The sequence below is a fragment of the Triplophysa rosa genome, linkage group LG8, assembly GCF_024868665.1.
Source record: "Triplophysa rosa linkage group LG8, Trosa_1v2, whole genome shotgun sequence".
Taxonomy (NCBI): Eukaryota; Metazoa; Chordata; class Actinopteri; order Cypriniformes; family Nemacheilidae; genus Triplophysa; species Triplophysa rosa.
The window spans coordinates 236,771-256,073 of record NC_079897.1 but is presented as its reverse complement, the minus strand read 5'-3'; the positions used below and the strand labels follow the sequence as shown (position 1 = coordinate 256,073).

At 43.1% G+C, this 19,303-nt stretch overlaps 1 protein-coding gene across 2 annotated transcripts; it reads left to right on the top strand.

Annotated features, from left to right (window-relative positions):
- The first annotated feature begins 705 nt into the window (after positions 1-705).
- LOC130558100 (potassium/sodium hyperpolarization-activated cyclic nucleotide-gated channel 1-like) lies at positions 706-17,970 on the top strand. Of its 2 annotated transcripts, none has more exons than XM_057340336.1 (9): positions 706-2,725; positions 8,257-8,575; positions 8,657-8,767; positions 8,864-9,025; positions 10,552-10,770; positions 11,859-12,005; positions 12,314-12,554; positions 12,801-12,965; positions 13,110-17,970. In XM_057340336.1, exons 1-9 carry the CDS (start codon positions 2,163-2,165, stop codon positions 16,034-16,036), a joined length of 4,854 nt encoding a protein of 1,617 aa, XP_057196319.1. In that variant the 5' UTR covers positions 706-2,162; the 3' UTR covers positions 16,037-17,970. The 2 variants fall into 2 exon arrangements, with proteins under 2 accessions (XP_057196319.1, XP_057196320.1); XM_057340337.1 differs by having other exon boundaries at positions 2,610-2,725; positions 8,091-8,575.
- The last annotated feature ends 1,333 nt before the right edge of the window (positions 17,971-19,303 follow it).

Sequence of the window (19,303 nt, the reverse complement as noted above, 5' to 3'; positions counted from 1 at the left end):
CGCTCAACCCTCCATCTTGCTCCTCCCCCCTACTGTTTGGTTGTTGTTGTTCTTGTTGTCTTGCTGTTTGCTCGGGTTGTTTGCAATGGGGAAACCACTTCCTCAACCATTAATTTGCAGTGGGTCTGTAAATGACGCGACTCGGCGCTGCCCTCTGATGGTCTGGTAGAGCACACATACTCATTTGGATTGCGCAGGTGTTGAACTCGGACGTCCGCGCTTCAAAGTTGACCTAGATGAATATGTGGGAATTATCCGAAGTTCTACTAATTTGAAAGCTGAAAACTGTATCTCTGTATTCATCCTTTGTGTCTTCTTAAGATGTCATTCTATTACCTTATTTTTTTGTTAACCCTGGCAAGTCTGTATGTTTTTATTTATTTTATTATTATTTTTATTTTGTATTGTGGTTAATTATCAGTGTTATACTTGAAAATGAATAATACAATTAATTAAAAAATTAAGAGTATGCGCAGCCCAGCTAACAATTTTTGGTTCCCAGAACGTTCCCCTAACGTTAGTTTTTGGTTCTCAGAACGTTATTTTCTAAGGTTCGTTTTTGGTTCTCCAGGAAAGTTTTCTTTACGTTAATAGAACGTTAGTTTCTGGTTCCCATAACGTTACCTTAACGTTATAGAAACCATGAAACTAACGTTTTATTTCCGTAAAGATAACCAAAAACAAACCTTTAAAAAACTTTCTGGGAACCAGAAACTAACGTTAGGGGAACGTTCTGTGTTTGCTGGGAGGAAGCCGCATGGACGCGTTTGTGCGCGAGACGGACGCGGAAAGTCAAGTATGCCCGCTATAGGGTCTGTCTGTTGTTCACACACCGCACAGCTCTTCACCAGCGGCCTCCGTTACATCTGCATTTCTTTTTTTATTTCATAATTAGTTTTGGCTGTTTTGTGTCAGCTTGAATAACCGTAATATCAGAATGACAGACAGCAGCCACAAACAAATGACAGTCATCTCTCTCGACAGACTCTATATTTAAGAAGCTTTATTGATTTCTTTAAAAAAGCGTTAAATACATGAAGGTAAAGGATGTGAAAAGACACTTGTGTTATTATGTTATGTTTGATTTTGTTTCAATCTGACTGGAGCTCACAGCAGGTTTGCACTGTCAGTTTTCCGTCAGACGTGTTTTTCTCTATACTGTTTAAACATACACTTCATGTTTTATCACTCAGATTCTCCTCCCGTCACGCTGATGACGTGCGCTCATACCTGAGCAGCAGAACTGTGAAGCCGGTCGGGCTCGCGTGCGAGAGTGATGCTGCTGCCATGGCAACAGACCATCATGTGCTCAGACATTGATTTCACATATTTATTTAAGATCTCATTCGTCCTTGACGTCACGAGGAATCTAACGATCTCCTTCTGTGAGCTCAACAGGTAGAATCTGATGAGAGTGAATCTGACTGCTGCGACTGCTGTTATTATGGGATGGATAGAGATGATGTTAGTGGAGGCAGAAGAATAGGAATAAAAGCGCTCTGTGACACGAGGACGGACGCGCGCTTCTTGAGCTCCGGTTAATTTCTCCGGTAATTCTCGGTCCGTTTCTCCTGTTGCGCATCTCCATGCGTCTGATTATGATGACGCGCCGTCGCGCGTCTGATCATTGACCGATGTGCGCGCGTGCGTTTGTCATTGACAGACGTGTGTCCTGTAAGTGCCGTGTCTTGTAAAACCGCACATGTCGAGCTGACAGCGCGAGGCGTCACCGTGACAACCGGAGGCGGGAATCCCTGGATCGGATCGGATCACAGAACCAGTGACGGCTCGCTTTCGGTGATGTCGGCGCGTTTCGGAGCGGCCGGGCCTCAAGGACGCGCGTGAGGGGAGAAATTATGAGGAGTGACGGACGGGCGCATCAAGGGCGAAGAGAGCGTCGTCGACGCGCGTTTATTCGGCGGCTCAAGGGCGTTTGAACATGACGAGGACGCGTCGGAGGACGGCGTGGCGAGGCGTCCACTGGAGGAAGCGTGAAGGAGCAAATGTCGTTTTACCAGCTTTAAGGTCAAACTAACGCGAGCTCATTATTCTTCTGTATAAACCAACGACAGATCCGCGTTTTTCTGACAGAAGCGTAACAGGTCATCCGAGAAAGCGTTTGTGCGCGTGCGTCTGTGCGTGTGTGTATTCTCCTCATCGGTATGGAAGGTGCTGCGGGTTCTGCCGACCCTCGGCCCGTCCGTAACGGCGACTCCAAAAGGCGCAGTAAAAGCAGCCTGCCGTCTCCCGGTTACCGCCTCTCACAGGCATCCCTGGAGGGCGACCGGGGTGAGCCGCCAACCGGGCGACGCCGCCCGTCTATCATGAGCTCGACCCGCGACGGTGGGCCATTCCACCCCCTCCCTCTGCCCGCCCCGGGTTCGGCCCCGCCCACCGTGCAGCGTTCCGTGGGCTTTGCCGTCTCCCGGGCCGCTCTGGCGTCCACCTCCTTCACGGGCACCGGAATGGTCGTGGTGGCCGCCGGACCCGATACCACCACCACGACGGCGGCCGGGAGCCCGGACGCCACGCCGGGTCTGGACGGAGAAGATTACAGTTACTCGAACCAGTCCACGTTCATCCAGCGGCAGTTCGGGGCGATGCTGCAGCCGGGCGTCAACAAGTTCTCGCTGCGCATGTTCGGCAGTCACAAGGCCGTGGCGCTGGAGCAGGAGAGACTGAAATCAGCCGGAGCCTGGATCATACACCCCTACAGCGACTTCAGGTAGCCTACACACACACACACACACACACACAGAGAGAGAGAGAGAGACAGAGAGTCACTGCTAGCCCTTTTCCACCAAGGCAGTTTCGGTGCTGGTTCGGAGCCAGAGCCTAGTTCCAAATCGGTTCTTTGTCTTTCCACATGCAAAGCACTAGCTCCGAACCAGAAAAAGTGGTTCTTATCTAGCACCGAAACGTTGCTGGGCTAGAAGCAGTGGTGGACGAAGTACACAACTTCCTACTTGAGTGAAAGTACAGATACTACTGGTCAAATATTACTCCACTACGAGTAAAAGTTGTAAAGACAGATTCTTACTTAAGTAAAAGTACAGAAGTACGTGCTTTTAAAAGTACTCAAGTATTAAAAGTACATTTCCTTTATGTCAGTTGTGCATTGTTTTATTATCGTATACCTTATGCCTCTGAAGCAACCTACTGAACACACTGAGTAGCTCACAGTATCAGTTGTATTAAAGGAGTAGTTCACTTCAAAATTTGCCCCCATTGACTTTCCATAATCATTTTTGTTCCTACTATGGAAAGTCAATGGGGGCAAATTTTGCAGTGAGCAACTCCTTTAAGAGCTTTATATGTTTAGCACACATATGTTTAGTTTAGATATAATCCTGTATGATCATTTAGCCTAATTATCCTCATTAGCCCCCTATGCCTATATGTATTTATGAGCAGTGTTCTTTTATTTTGTATATTCCCTTTACCAGTTTTAGCAGCAATTTACCAGTAAGTAGTAAGGTTCTTGTAAATAGTAAAGTGTAGAAGCCATGTGTTTGTTGGATTTATTACCATTTGTATTTCCATAATTTAACTACAAACATAAACGATAGCTAGTATAATGAAACTATGCTTTAGTTGCTGTGGTTTTACTAAAGATTATTAATTGGAGTATGGTTCCTATATTTAGAAAATGGTAAATTTGTGGATACTGTGGTTTTACTGCAAATACCATCCCTGCTGAAAAAAAACAATGAATTTTTTAATTAGAATGAGATTTTTAAATTAAATTCCTCTTTGTAGTGTGTTTGGGTACCATCCCACCAATAGAATCCATCCCATAGCCTACAAGTAGACAACAAGAATCCATATTACAATTCCCATTATAACCATTAAATCCATTACATTTTATGTTGTATTTTGGGCAGGGTTCTATTGTTTTTATTTCAACAGAAATACTTCAACTATAGTAACTTCAGTAAAAACATCATTCATTTTCCAAATCGCTTTAAATGATATAGCAGCAGATCAGAAGTTAACACGCACGCGTAGCTCAAGGTGTATGTGATGCTTATTTACCGTTTAGCCGTTATGCCGATCATTTTCATGACAATGTTTCTACGATCTTTGACTGATCGTAACCCACAGATGATTACACCACACTTTAACATGTGCCTTTTTCATCTTTTAATGTTCTATTTGCCTTTTTAGAGCGCTATCAACGGTGTAGCAGCGCCTACGTTTACATTAGTTTAGCGGGAAGATCCGAGAGTTGCCAGATTTGCCTACATTTTTTTGCTAAATGGCCATTCACAGCTTGCCGGAAAAACGCGAGCTTAGAAAAACTGAAATACTTGGCAACAGTAAAAGGTCCTGGGAGATCGCAAGCCAGATAAATTGCGCACACAGGAAACCCCGCTGCATGGAAACCATTTTCTACTTTGGACCTTTTTATAAATGTAGTGGAGTAAAAAGTATGATATTTGTCTTTCAAATGTAGTGAAGTTAAAGTACAAGTACTCAGAAAAAATAATACTCAAGTAAAGTACAGATACTCAAAAAGTGTACTTAAGTACAGTACTCAGGTCAATTTACTTCGTTACTGTCCACCTCTGGCTAGAAGTAAGAACTGCTTGCGTCAGGTGCTGGGGGTGGGGTTACCGTGACCACTGACGAACACTGACCGCCATTTTTGAAATTCAATTCAATTCAATTAAATTCACGATGGACGCAAAACAAAAGCAACACTGGTCTGAGGAAGAAACAAACTGTTTTCTTGCACTCTGGTCCTCTGCAGATGTATGCTCGCAAAGCCATGAACATCACACGCAACGCAACGTCCGCCATTGTTGATGGTGTTTTAAGTTTGGCGCTACCGCGCTAACGTTGCTGGGAAAGATGAGACGTAGTCAGTGACGTATGACCTCGCTCCCTTGTGGCTCTCTAACCCGTGGAAAAGCAAACCGGTTCTTAGCAGGTTCACCAGTGGAACCATGTCGATATCTAATGTCGATACAGTCAAACTGATCAAAGTTACATTTACTTAGAGGTTACATCTTTTTATTTGATCTTGTGTAATCCAATGAAAGCTAGACATGAGCAGTGTTGGGCAAGTTACTCTGGAAATGTAATTAAATTACTGATTACTCCTTTTAAAAGTAATCAAGTTACTGGTCTGATTACTTTATTTAAAAAGTAATTAGTTACATTACTACCCCCACCCCTCAAAAACACAAAATAACCTCTTTAGCCTTCTCAAGACTAAACTTTATTGGGAAGTGCATACTCTACTCTATCTCGTCTTTAATTCTTTTAATACATTCTTTCTGCTTATTCCATACCAAAGTCTGTCATAAATAATAATAATAATAATTAAACTCTGTGACATTTTAACTTCAAACATTCATATGTTAACTGGTATTTCTAAACCTGCATACTCCATAATGTAAAAAGTCTGATGATTTCTTCGTCATTTAACAAATATAACAGCGTTAGAGCAGCAAAAACTCGTCTGACAAAACACAACATGTTGCTAATAGCAGCCTGACACTGGACAGTAGAAGTTGATTCATTGCTCGCCGTGCCCGGTGACGTCACTTTCTCCAGAAGTGTAACCGGGCTGTACTGCCCTTTCAGCTTGTTTTCAGAGAGGGTTTGTTTACTTCCACATGACCGACAACGCACAACAATGTTCTTGTCTTTGACAGAAATAAACTCAGAATAATGATTGTATTTCCAGCTACAGAACGCATACGTTTCTCTCTCCATGCTGAGTTTGTTTTCGCAAAGATTGTCTTGTGAGAGGGAGATGTGTGGGTCTGTAATACTTACAATTGGAGCATAAAGGCTAACATGGATCACGAGAGGCACCTCAGCCAATCATATCCGGTGTCTAGTCTCCTTGCGCGGCGATAGCATCGGCCGTTACCAGTTTTTAGCTTAAGGTGGCAGGCTTTCCATGGAGTGGCTTTGGTAGTACTCTCCGCGCAGGCGCGTTTCAGTTTGATGACATCAGGCATCCAGACTTTGAAAAAGCTATTTCGCTTTTTACAATTTAAATGATAAAAGGATGTAACGCAGCTGTAACGTATAGTTACCTGGGCTTGGAACTATAATCTAATGATTATTTTAGGAATTATAATGCGTTAAATTACTAGGTTACCAAAAAAGTAATCAAACTACAGTAACGTGTTACTGCCCAACACTGGACATGAGTGATGTGCACTTTACTAATAAAACACCCAAACAACCACTGAGAGAGAGACCAGTGATATTAACAATCACTTAGGTCAAACTCTACTCACATTAGCCCGAGCGCGATCGGCCCCACTCCCCGTCTGGCCTGCGCTCACATTGTACTTTACCATCCGCACCTGAGCACACTTTCATCCTTACCATGCGAGCGCTTTGAAGTAAACATAAACATAATAGTCTCCCTCATGTGGTTGTAAATCTGTATGTGAGACTTTCTTCAGTGGACTACAAGAGAAGATATTATGAGAAATGTCTCAGTGGTAGTCAATAGAGTTCAATGTTGTTCTCCAAAGTATCTTCTTTTGTGTTCTGAAGGAGAAAGAAACTCATGCAGGTTTGAGTAAATGATGAAAGTCATTCCCTTTCACTTCTTTTCTTTTCACACCGCCAGTTTAAATGTGTTCTGCATTATGTTAAAGACACACACGTGATGTGATGTGGGTTGTTTGAGAAGTCACAGCGTGTGAATATGCACATGAGCACCACGAGTCTGTCTGCTATCAGATGATGAATATGAATCAAATATTCATCATCTGCTGCTGCATTATTCATTCAGTGTATTTATTATGTATTATTCAATCACATAACCGTCCAATTATCTTCAACTGGAGCTATGAATACAGAAATGAGCGAGAGAGAGGTGTGTGCACTGTTATGGTTTTATATGTGATGCTATATTATTTTCTCACGGTCTCTGCTGCAGTTACACCTGCACATCATCTTTATCTTACATACAGTATAATCAAAAATAATAATCTGGTATAAGAGTTTTCACTTGGTCTCTGTGGTGTAGACAGGGAGGATGTTGATGATCAGCTGATGTCTGTGTAATCACTCCATGCAGCACGTCATCATTGATCTCATTACCACAGACGGATGAGAATGTTCATGCTCAGAGGATTCTCTTTCATATCTCAGGAGGTTTGATGGAGTTTTCAGTTGTCTTTCATTTTAGTCTCAATTGCTTCTCAGGAGAAATAAAAACAAATCTAACGAGAGTGTAATTGTTGAAACACATGAAGAGTATGGAGGTGTAAAATGAATGTAAAATCATCTGGATTTGGATAAATGTGATGAGAAATGTTTGAGGTGATATTGAGATCTTCAATAATATTGACGTTTGATTGCAGACCAATCTGAGCTCAGTTTGACACATCTTTGACATCTCTTCTCAAACTCTCATGACACACACATTTGTCAGATTTCTGACTCTTTCTCAGGAGAAATATCTGAGACGCACATGAGACTTAAACAAGTTTCCATTTGCTCTCCATTGAATCTCATTGATGTCTAGGAGCAATAACTGAGATATTAAAGAGATCTCATCTGTGATTTTTCTTTTGTATGGGAGAGAGTTTTACACTATAGCTACTGTTTCTGTTGAGCATAAAGTGTCATCTTAATGTGTAAAATGAATGTCATGTCTTTCCCTTTGTCTGTCTGTCTGTCTGTCTGTCTCACTGTCTGTCCTTCTATCTGTCTCACTGTCTGTCTGTCTGTCTGTCTGTCTGCCTGCCTGTCTGTCTCACTGTCTGTCTGTCTGTCTGTCTCACTGTCTTGTCTGTCTCACTGTCTGTCCTTCTATCTGTCTCACTGTCTGTCTGTCTGTCTGTCTGCCTGCCTGTCTGTCTCACTGTCTGTCTGTCTGTCTGTCTCACTGTCTTGTCTGTCTCACTGTCTGTCCTTCTATCTGTCTCACTGTCTGTCTGTCTGTCTGCCTGCCTGTCTGTCTCACTGTCTGTCTGTCTGTCTTGTCTGTCTCACTGTCTGTCCTTCTATCTGTCTCACTGTCTGTCTGTCTGTCTCACTGTCTGTCTGTCTGTCTGTCTGTCTGTCTCACTGTCTGTCCTTCTATCTGTCTTACTGTCTGTCTGTCTCAGTGTCTGTCCCAATGTCTGTCTGTCTGTCTGTATGTCCTGTCCCAATGTCTGTCTATCTGTCCTTTTGTCTGTCCCTCTGTCTGTCTTTCTGTTTGTCATCTGTCTGGTCGGTCTGTCTGTCTGTCTCTATGTCTGTCTTTCCCTCTGACTGTCTGTCTGTCTGCAGGTTTTATTGGGACCTCCTGATGCTCTTACTGATGGTGGGGAATCTCATCATTCTTCCGGTGGGCATCACGTTCTTCCAGGACGAGAACACGGCTCCGTGGATCCTTTTTAATGTGGTGTCAGACACGCTCTTCCTGGTGGATCTGGTTCTGAATTTTCGGACAGGTATCGTGAAAGAGGACAGCACAGAGATCCTGCTGGACCCTAAAGCCATCCGTCAGCGTTACCTAAAGAGCTGGTTCCTCGTGGATTTTGTGTCCTCGATCCCAGTGGATTACATCTTCCTGATGGTGGATCTGGAGGCTCGGCTGGACTCGGAGGTTAGTCTGTTTGTTCGGTTTGATCTGGTCTGATCTGGGTTTGTGTGCTTTCCATTAGATCTTCTTCTCTCTCTCTTGCAGGTGTATCGGACCGCTCGAGCACTGCGGATTGTTCGATTCACAAAGATTCTGAGTTTGCTGCGATTGTTGCGTCTGTCTCGACTCATACGATATATCCACCAGTGGGAGGAGGTGAGACACACACACACACACACACACAGACAGACGGGTGATCACATGACTATTGTGTGTGTGTGTGGTGGCCACGGTTTGTGTTTTGTCACACAGATCTTTCACATGACGTATGATCTGGCCAGTGCGATGGTGCGGATTGTCAATCTGATCGGCATGATGCTGTTGTTGTGTCATTGGGACGGCTGTCTGCAGTTTCTGGTGCCCATGCTGCAGGATTTCCCGTATGACTGCTGGGTCTCCAAAAACAACATGGTGGTGAGACAGTTTACAGTGTGTCGACACGACTCAAACACTTTCAATCACTCATTCTGTTCTCTTGTCTGTCATTGATTTAGTCAGAATTTAACATGTGCTGTGTGTGTGTGTTCATGTTTGTATATCCCGGTGGGGACCTAAACCTGAATACACACCAACACATGGGGACTCATGTCACCGTGGGGACCAAAATTGAGGTCCTCATGGGCACAAAAGCTTATAAATTGTACAGAACAATATTTTTTACAAATCTAAAAATGCAAAAAGTGTTCTATGATCTTTAGGTTTAGGGGTTGGGTTAGGGATAGGGGATAGAATATACAGTTTGTACAGTATAAAAACATTACGCCTATGGACTGTCCCCACGGAGATAATAAACCAGACATGTGTGTTTGTGTATGCTTATGAGTGTGTGTTTGAGGGTGTGTGTGTGTTTATGAGTGTGAATGTGTGTTCTCGTTCACACACACACACACACACACACACACACACACACACACACACATGAAGCTGACTCACTGCACATTAGGGTTTCCACGGCTGTTGTCATGGTAATAGTTGCCAGGCAGCAGATGCTCAGAGGTTATTTTAGTCTTTATCATTTGTGTGTTGAGTCAATTATAAACATAAAATCATTCACAAACAGCAGCAGATCTCATTCAGACTGGAGAGAGAATTTAACATGTGTTCTGTGTCCGTCACCTGTGATCTGTGTGTGTGACCTCATGAAAGGGTTGTGTGTGTGCTGGATTTCTGTGAATCTGCTTCAGTGTTGGACATTGTTTAGTCATGTGTAGATTTTCCTGTATCTCTGTTGGTAAAGCATTGCATTAGTAGCACAAAAATTCATGGGTTTGATTCCCAGGGAACACACACATTTACATGTACACATTTGGCAGACGCTTTTATCCAAAGCAACTTACATTGCATTATCCTATACATTTGTTTTTAAGTATATGCAATCCCCTGGGATCCAACCCATGACCTTGGCGTTGTTAGCGCACGCTCTAACCACTGAGCCACAGGAAAGCTTGATCAGATGTATAGCTTAAATGCACTATAGCATAGAAGTAAATGTATTTTGTATATTCACGGTGTTTAAACGGAAGAAAACTATACATAACTCTCTACTCGCAATGCTTTCCTGTTAGTTTGCTCACCAGATGATATTTTTGCATATTAAATTTGACATAATGGTTTCATATTTAGGTTTCATTAGCATATTTTTCTTTCTGTGATACTTCAGATTTATCTGAACAGCATCATAAGATAGGTCTCAAACTTTAGTCTCAGGTCAACACAAGCGACAGCGACAGGGAAAATCTCCTCCTGACGTGTGTGGAATGTTACCAGGGGAGATCCGTCACCTCACAGTAAAGACATCAGTAAACATCTTTAAGAATATTATCAGAACACAACAGACACATCGAGCAGCATGAACTGAACAGAGCTCACAGACAGACAGTGAAGAGTGGCTAAAAGACGTAATAAAAGCACACTTTCATCTGTGTGTGTGTGTGTCTCAGAATGAAACGTGGGGCATGCAGTACTCGTACGCTCTCTTCAAAGCCATGAGTCACATGCTGTGCATCGGTTACGGCGCTCAGGCTCCGGAGGGCATGACGGATGTTTGGTTGACCATGTTGAGCATGATTGTGGGTGCCACCTGCTATGCCATGTTCATCGGGCACGCCACGGCTCTCATCCAGTCACTGGACTCTTCTCGACGACAGTATCAAGAGAAGGTGAAACACTCATGAGCGAGAAACTCATCTGTCTCACTCCCAATTTATGCCCATTTACTAAAACAATTTAATTCAGATTCAGTATATTCATTCATTCAATTCAACTTAATATTTATTTATAGGGCGCTTTTTACCATTTTAATTGTTGCAAACCAGCTTTACACACATAATTAATTTTTAAAAAACAATAATAAGATAAAGAGAAAAAGGGAAAAAAATTCAATTTAATCAGAAACTGTCAATTGTTCAGTTATCAAGTATATTATTTAATTTAGGTATATTATTATTATCAGGACTGGACACCTAAAATTACAATATACCAGAACAATTTGCAACAATACCAAAACGTGGAGAAAGAATAATAAAGTTCAAGTATGTTGACGCAATTTAAGTTGTTAAATGTAAATTGTTTATTGGATCAAGCAAAGTCGGCAGTCTCTCAGTGAGTAACCCAGTAGCAACGGTGGCAAGGAACCAACACTTCACCATAGATGTATAGGTGTAGAAGAGAGGAGAAAATAAACCTTGGTAGAGACCAGACTCAACCGGGAGAGCCAGTTATCCTCTGGCATTTTTTTTAAAATAACACTGCTGCCGCTACAGAGAGAATGATTACTAAGGCCTGATTCACATTTCGCGTCTAAAACTGTGCGGAAAAGATGCGAGCCGCGCTGCTTTCTCTCTTCAAATGATCCGCATGTGTGTCGCGACCGCGTCGCCCCCTATTTGCACGCGCCTGCTGCGCGTTTACATTTAAAATAACGAATATGCGCTCGGAAAAGACGCGAAATGTGAATCGGGCCTAACCCAGCAGTAACTGACGAGAGACGGATGACGTGAGATCCGCTGCTTTACTCCTATTGGTAGTCGCTCCCGAAAGTCGCTCATCATTTGCATAAAGTTGAGCAATTCCTGTCGCCAATGGCCCCTGTCACCTGTGTACACATCTATAAATATACACACATGCATTTTTTACAGTTGATTGTACTGTACATAGATGTTTATCAATGTAATGTTTTCATAAAATGATGAAGATATTTATATATCATGAATAACTGGTGTTGTGTTTCTCTCTTTGTGTTGTATAGTATAAGCAGGTGGAGCAGTACATGTCATTTCATAAACTACCAGCAGATGTCAGACAGAAAATCCACGAGTATTATGAACATCGATATCAGGGAAAGATGTTTGATGAGGACAACATTCTGGGAGAGTTGAGCGAGCCGTTAAAGGAGGTCTGTGTCCACACATCCACCACACTCATAAACATATAACGTTAAACATTTTTATTAGTTTTTATTTTTGTTCAAGTGAAGTAACACAAGAAACAATATACTGTATAGATGTAAATAAAACAGATACAAATAAATGAAAATAATGTTTTTATTTGTGGGCACATAAACTGACAATCCCATATTAGTGCTCGCATGACCTTTCAACAAATTTACAACAAAGAAAACATTTAAAATGGAGACACAAAGTGAGTATTTATTGTTATTTATAAACAAACTGAAACTAAATGATGCTCTGTTATTTTAAACAGGAAATTGTGAGCTTTAACTGCCGCAGTCTGGTGGCTAACATGCCGCTTTTCGCTAACGCTGATCCCAACTTCGTGACGGCGGTCCTTACCAAACTTAAGTTTGAAGTGTTTCAGCCCAACGACTTCATCATTCGTGAGGGAACCGTCGGCCGTAAAATGTATTTCATCCAGCACGGTCGGGTCAGCGTTCTGACACGCGGCAACAAGGAAACCAAACTCAGTGATGGCTCGTATTTTGGTGGTGAGTTTTCCTGTAGCTCAAATGGTAGAGCATTGTGCTAGAAAGGCAAAGGTCGTGGGTTTGAACCCAGGGAACACACATACTGATACAACTTAAATTCACTGTAAATCGCTTTGGATAAAAGCGTCTGCCAAATGAATAGGTAGGAGGTAAATGTCTTCAGGTTTGAACTTTTCAGGAGCAGTTTGAAGTATTAAATGTAGAAATCTGTCATTTGTAAACGTGCGGGCTCTGTCTGTCACACAGAGATCTGTCTGTTGACCCGTGGTAGGAGGACAGCAAGCGTCCGAGCAGACACGTACTGTCGACTTTACTCTCTGAGTGTGGACAGTTTCAATGAGGTTTTGGAAGAGCACCCCATGATGAGACGGGCCTTCGAGACTGTGGCAGCTGACAGACTCAATCGGATTGGTAATACCTTCCTACCCATAATCCCTTTTCTTTCATGCTGAACAAAACCTAAATGTACTACACAGAGCCTAGAAGAATATCTAACTTTTTGCTCGTTTACATGCACATTTTGTTCGTTCACATTTCTCTCCTGTTGTCTCGCAGGTAAGAAGAACTCCATATTGTTGCGCAAGACCTCTCAGGGAGGATCCATGTCGGGCAGCAGTTTGGGACGGGGCGGAGGCAGCCGCGGTGGCGGTGCAGGCGGTGCCGGCTTGGGTTCTTGTGACAGCATGTTGGTTCAGCAGATCGTTAAGCACGACAGTATGCCCACCATGCAGGACATTGCCGCTGGCAACCGCAGCGGAGGCACAGTCTCGCCTTGCACTCATCCGGTGATCTGGGCGCCGCTGGTCCACGCCCCCCTCCAGACTGCGGCTGCCACAACCAATGTGGCAATCGCCTTGATGCATCAGCAGCAGCAACAGCAGCAGTTACAGCAGCAGCTACAGCAGCAACATGCGCTGGGAGCCGCCATTTTCCTTCCCATCTCACCCTCCCCCTCAACTTGCCCTCTTTCACCGCCCCGTCCACCCATACTGCACCCTCGGCAGTCCTTTAGCTCCCTAATAGCTTTGATGGGTGGACTCCCCCCCCGAGGATTCCCGTCATCTGTAACTCCAACACCCTCCCCCTCTGCCATGGGACCAACCGCTGTGGGAGTGGCTCCTGCAGCAGGTGGAGGTGCTGCAAGGACCCCACCCACACCTGCATCGACAGTTCCTGCCCCTCTGCAGGCTGGCAGGACTCTTCATCACAGTCCCCGCTTTCACATAGAGCCCACGGGAGGGAGTCAGACATCACCTCTCCATAAAGTTGTGCTTCCCTCCTCAGCCATTGCAGCAGTGTCTGTTGAAGGACGAAGTATTGGCTCTTGTCAGCAGGGGGCTAAAGAGGCATTACTGCGTCATGTTGGAGGAGGCAGCACCCAGGGTCTCCCAATGATTGGCCGACTTACTCAGGAGGCCAGACTGCTCTCGGCCTCTCAACCAACTCTGCCTCATCGTGGCTGGGCCGGTGTACAGCCTCACCCACCTCTCCATCGTAAGGCCTCTGGAGGGAACTTGCTGCCGGCACCCTTCCTTATGTCATCAGGACTTGGTAGAGGAGGCAGTGCAGGTGTTCTGTATTCGAATGCTCCACAAGCTAAGGTCACACAAACACCCATCACACACACACCCCTGCTGATGCCCTCCCAGCTGGCACATGCACCTCCACTCACATCAGCACTAGGATCTACTCCATCACCCCTTGCCCCCTTCTCCTCCTCAAAACAGACTCCCCTTTGTTCCACCAACCCCCCTTCAGTCTTCACACCCTCTGGTATAGGTGCCCCTCAAATCCAGCAGCTCAAACCTGGCTCTGCAATTCCGACTCCTCCCTCAACCTCTCCTCCACCCTCACTCTGCCCTCCTTCTCAGTTTATCTCCACTTCTTCAACTTCATCTTCTGGCCCCTCTTTGGCACAAAATGCCCAAACCAAACTCTCTCAGACACCCCCATCACCGTTGTCTTACACCACTAATTCAACGCCAACCGTAACTCCTTCTCAAACTCCCATTCAAACCCCTACCCAAACCAGAACACCAACCCCAATTCAAACTACAATTCAAACTCCCACCCAGACAAGAATGCCAACCCCTGTTCAAGTCCTGGTGCAGACCTCTAACCAAACTCAAGCATCAGCTGTCACCCAGTCTAAAACAACAGCTGCTGTTCAAACTCTGTCCCAAGCTAGATGTCCAATTTCTTTCCACATCCCCACAGCTGCACAAACTCAGTCCAACACTTCAGTTTATAGTCCAGTTCACACCCAAACATCAATGCAAACTCCAGCTAAAACTCTGAGTCAGAGTGCTGCAATCCAGATCTCAGCTTCTGGTTCCCAGGTTCTAGGAACTTCTTTAGCCCGATCACCAGGCTTCAATCAAAGCCAAAACTCAACTCCCATCAGTACCCCCACTCAAAGTGGATGTTCATCCCCTGTTCTAACCCCTTCCCAGACACCTGTACAAACCCCAACCACACAGACCTTTATTCCATCCCAAGCTCCTGCTCCTACCCAAACCCCTGCCTTCAAACAAACTCCATCTGCCAAAGCCCCCGCTGCTGCACCTTTAACTGCATCACATTCTCCTGCACTCAGTCGGTCTCCATCTGCTGCATCTTCAACTGCATCACATTCTCCTGCACTCAGTCCATCTCCCGCTGCTGCACCTTTAACTGCATCACATTCTCCTGCACTCAGTCGGTCTCCCGCTGCTGCATCTTCAGCTGCATCACATTCTCCTGCACTCAGTCTGTCTCCCGCTGCTGCATCTTCAACTTCATCACATTCTCCTGCACTCAGTCCATCTCCAGCTGCTGCATCTTCAACTGCATCACATTCTCCTGCACTCAGTCCGTCTCCAGCTGCTGCACCTTTAACTGCATCACATTCTCCTGCACTCAGTCGGTCTCCCGCTGCTGCATCTTCAGCTGCATCACGTTCTCCTGCACTCAGTCCGTCTCCCGCTGCTGCACCTTTAACTGCATCACATTCTCCTGCTCTCAGTCCATCTCCACCTGCTGCATCTTCAGCTGCATCACGTTCTCCTGCAGTCAGTCCATCTCCTGCTGCTGCACCTTTAACTGCATTGCATTCCACTGCACACAGTCCATCCCCTGCTGCTGCATCTTTAACTGCATCGCATTCCACTGCACACAGTCCGTCCCCTGCTGCTGCATCTTTAACTGCATCACATTCTCCTGCTCTCAGTCCATCTCCTGCTGCTGCACCTTTAACTGCATCACATTCTCCTGCTGCTGCACCTTTAACTGCATCACATTCTCCCGCACACAGTCCGTCCCCTGCTGCTACACACACTCAGACCATAAATGTTATTCCCACTCCAGTCATTCCTATTGTAAGTTCATCTACCATTTCCATACCCTTTGCCTCCTCGTCAACAGCCCTCCAGGCCTCCTCTGCCATTTCCACCTCCTCTTCACCAAAAGATGAAAGGAAAATCCAGGACTTGCCTCAGACATAGAAAGTCAAAAAGACCTGCTAACTTGTGATGAGTAAGTGGACACTGAGGCAAATATCTGATCCGGGTCCGGGTTAGAGTTGTTGTGCTGACCGTTGGAAGATTTTCCATTTTTCTCCCATGAATCAAGGTCCAAAAAACAACTAAAAATGTTTGATTCACTAGTAGAACTAGTGTGTTTATAAATATTCTTCATTGTCCAGGTCATGTCCACTATTCTATAGCTGCATGGGGGAGTAAAGAAACTAGTTTGTACTACTGAACACATTCTACCAAACAGTAGAGCTGGAAACTCTAATGAGTGTCAGATGCTCTTATTAGACCTTAATACTATTCATCTGATAGATGAAAGATTTTAATCTTTGATAGTTTAGATACAAATTCTGTCATTTGCCAAAAAACGTTGCTGATAATCTTCAAGCGAATGTACTTTCAGAACATTGAGCTGTATCTGTGTCAACGCTGTATAATGCTAGAGTAAGAGAGTACAATCAGCAGTAGGTCTTTTAACAGAGCACTTTTCGTCAGGACGTTAGCCTTAAATCAGCTTTCAATGGGATCAAATGAACACTAGTCATATTTTATCATCACAAACAGCATTTTCAGGCGAGTAGAAACGTCCACTGCCAGAGAATCAGATGTAAAAACACAGCCTTTCATTCAGTGTGTAGAATTCTCTATGCAGAACACCAGCTGGGGAATTTTTGAACACATTCTGTCATTATTACCGTTTTCTCACACTATTAGAATCACAGTAAAAACAAATTTTTAAGAGCAAATAACTGAGCTCAAGTTTTTTATCTTGAGTAGAATAATGTAATCTGTCCAAACATTCTCAGACGCCATATTGAAATAATAATAAACCCTGTTTGACACGTTACGTTTGTGTTCATGTAGATTTCACTGCCTATAAACTATGGTGCGTTGTACATAGTGAGTTGTGTAGAAAACATATTTCTACAGAACAAAATGAATTTATTATGTTCTGTTTTGTGTACTTTTATTCATTAACATATTAGCCAGTGATTACCTGTCAGTATAACATTTATAATGTTTATCATGTAATATCACTGTCATGGCGAACTGTTAACTGCTTAGGTCACTTACCTTTGAGACTGGATTGTAGAACTAAATAAAATGTCCTTCTGATCATTGTGCATCATAAGAGCAAGAACACGTTTAAAGATCACATAGAGTCAATAAGACAATAGACAATAAGATTAAATTGCACATTTTAAGGGATGGCCAGGGTGAAATGTATCTCTTGGTTTCAAACGTCATCTTTTTAGTCACCAAAATATAAATTTGCCTTTAGGTAACTTACAATGCTCATCACAGGTGTGAAAAGACTGTCAAGAATATAAATGTGTATGAATATTCTGTATCCATCAGTAGTTTGTGGTCTCAGGTGTTTGATGTTAGTTTTGGACTAAATGACTATTAAGTTCCTATTCTAACTCGCTGCTGTGTGTTTGTTTATATCATGTGTTGCGAGTGCAATGCAGCGCTTTAGCTTCAGACAGATCTGTCAGTGTCTCTGTTTGTCTATCACACACACATCTGATGTGTTCTACTGTAGCCGCACACAGACGCACACTAGTCAGAACGAATCTCTCTCTCTCTCTCTCTCTCTCTCTCTCTCTCTCTCTCTCTCTTCTGTCGTGTCCAGTGCCGTTCTTTACTGTTTTGTGCCGATAGTGAGATTATGTCTGAGTTTTTCCCTCTAATACCATGTTGCCTAGATTGCACATTTAAGGACCAAATGTTTATTCTTATTTGTTGTCACAGCTTTAGCTTTTGAGGAAAAAAACTATAATAGAGGATTGACTATAATAATACCTGCTATTATATAGAAGAGAAATAATGATGACTATGTAAAAAATGACTTTTTTCCAAATCACAATAAAGTGAAATAAGAACCAGTTTACTGTGTAAGAATTTGTTAACTCTCTCTCTCTCTCACACACACACACACACACACACACACACACAGAATAAAAATATATTTTAGGATAAGCAGCCTCACAGATACAGTAATAAAGAATTCCAGAGAGAGACAAAATCATCAGATATCAGTAAAGATGTGAGGCCTTCGTGAGACGTACAGTAGAGTGCATGTGTGATGCAGAACAGAATAGAATAATAGAGGTTCAGGATTCATTACAATAATGAACACTAGATGGAGACTCAAACTGAAGAGTCATACAGTGAGTCAGTGTGTGATATTCCAGCAATATAACCACTAAAAATATATAAACAAACCATTTAAAATATTGTGAGAATTTATAGCATTTAAAGTAAAGAAAAAAGTTACATAGTCACATTGAAGCGTGTGTGTGTGTTCTGGGAGATATAACACAAACCTGACGTGTGTTCTGAATATGGATGCTGTATATGTACTGTATGTACGTATGTATGTGTATACAGTACAGTATGTATAGAGTACCCCCCCCCCGCCTTAACTTGCTAAACCACTTCAAACAGGAAGTCAGCGAAAATACTCTGTGTGTGCGTATGTGTGTGTGTGTGTTCAACACTAACCTCATCCTGACACCCCCCCACACACACACACACACTGCTGTATTTCTTTAGTCTCACCTCTGCTGTCGTGATCTGTTTTCTGACTTTTTTCTTTTCTTCATTTGTGTGTTGTGTGCAGTTATGTCATAAAGTGTCATTGTGTGCGCAAAAAATATATTTACCTTGTCAATTTCTAACACAATTTCTAAACAACGTAACAATTTGTGTTAAGTTCAATTACATATGTATAATTTGTTTACTCAGTTATGTTGTGAATTAACTGAAACTTCATGTTGATTATTTTTTGTTCCCAGCATGCTTTGCATAGGATTCAACTGTTAAAGTAAATGATGCATTTGTGAGCAAAGGCGAAGACCTGTTAGTGTTTATTGTTCAGTTATGTCGGACATTTAACTTTTGCGTTCGTTTATGTTGTTTAATGAATGTAGTCCCGCTGCTAATATCAGTGCTGTGACAAACAATGACAAATATATATTTAAAATTAAGATCTTGTTAAAAATGAGAATTCTTTCATCCTTCACTCGACCCCCCTCATGTTATGTCATATGACTTTATTTCTTCTTTAGAACAGAAAAGAAGATATTTTGAGGAATGTTGATAATCAAACAACACTGAACTCCATTTACTTCCATTATCACAAAACCACGGAGACATTTCTCAAAATATTGAGGTGGACTGTCCCTTTAAAATGTGTAAAACATCATGTATTTAGCCTTTTTATATTAAATA

What these genes read in the sequence shown, in the direction of transcription:
- LOC130558100 (XM_057340336.1), top strand. Translation starts at nt 2,163, where the DNA reads ATGGAAGGTGCTGCGGGTTCTGCCGACCCTCGGCCCGTCCGTAACGGC. An exon ending in TCTCCAAAAACAACATGGTG is followed by an intron (nt 9,026 to 10,551) that starts GTGAGACAGTTT and finishes TGTGTGTCTCAG; the next exon opens with AATGAAACGTGGGGCATGCA. An exon ending in TGAGCGAGCCGTTAAAGGAG is followed by an intron (nt 12,006 to 12,313) that starts GTCTGTGTCCAC and finishes TATTTTAAACAG; the next exon opens with GAAATTGTGAGCTTTAACTG.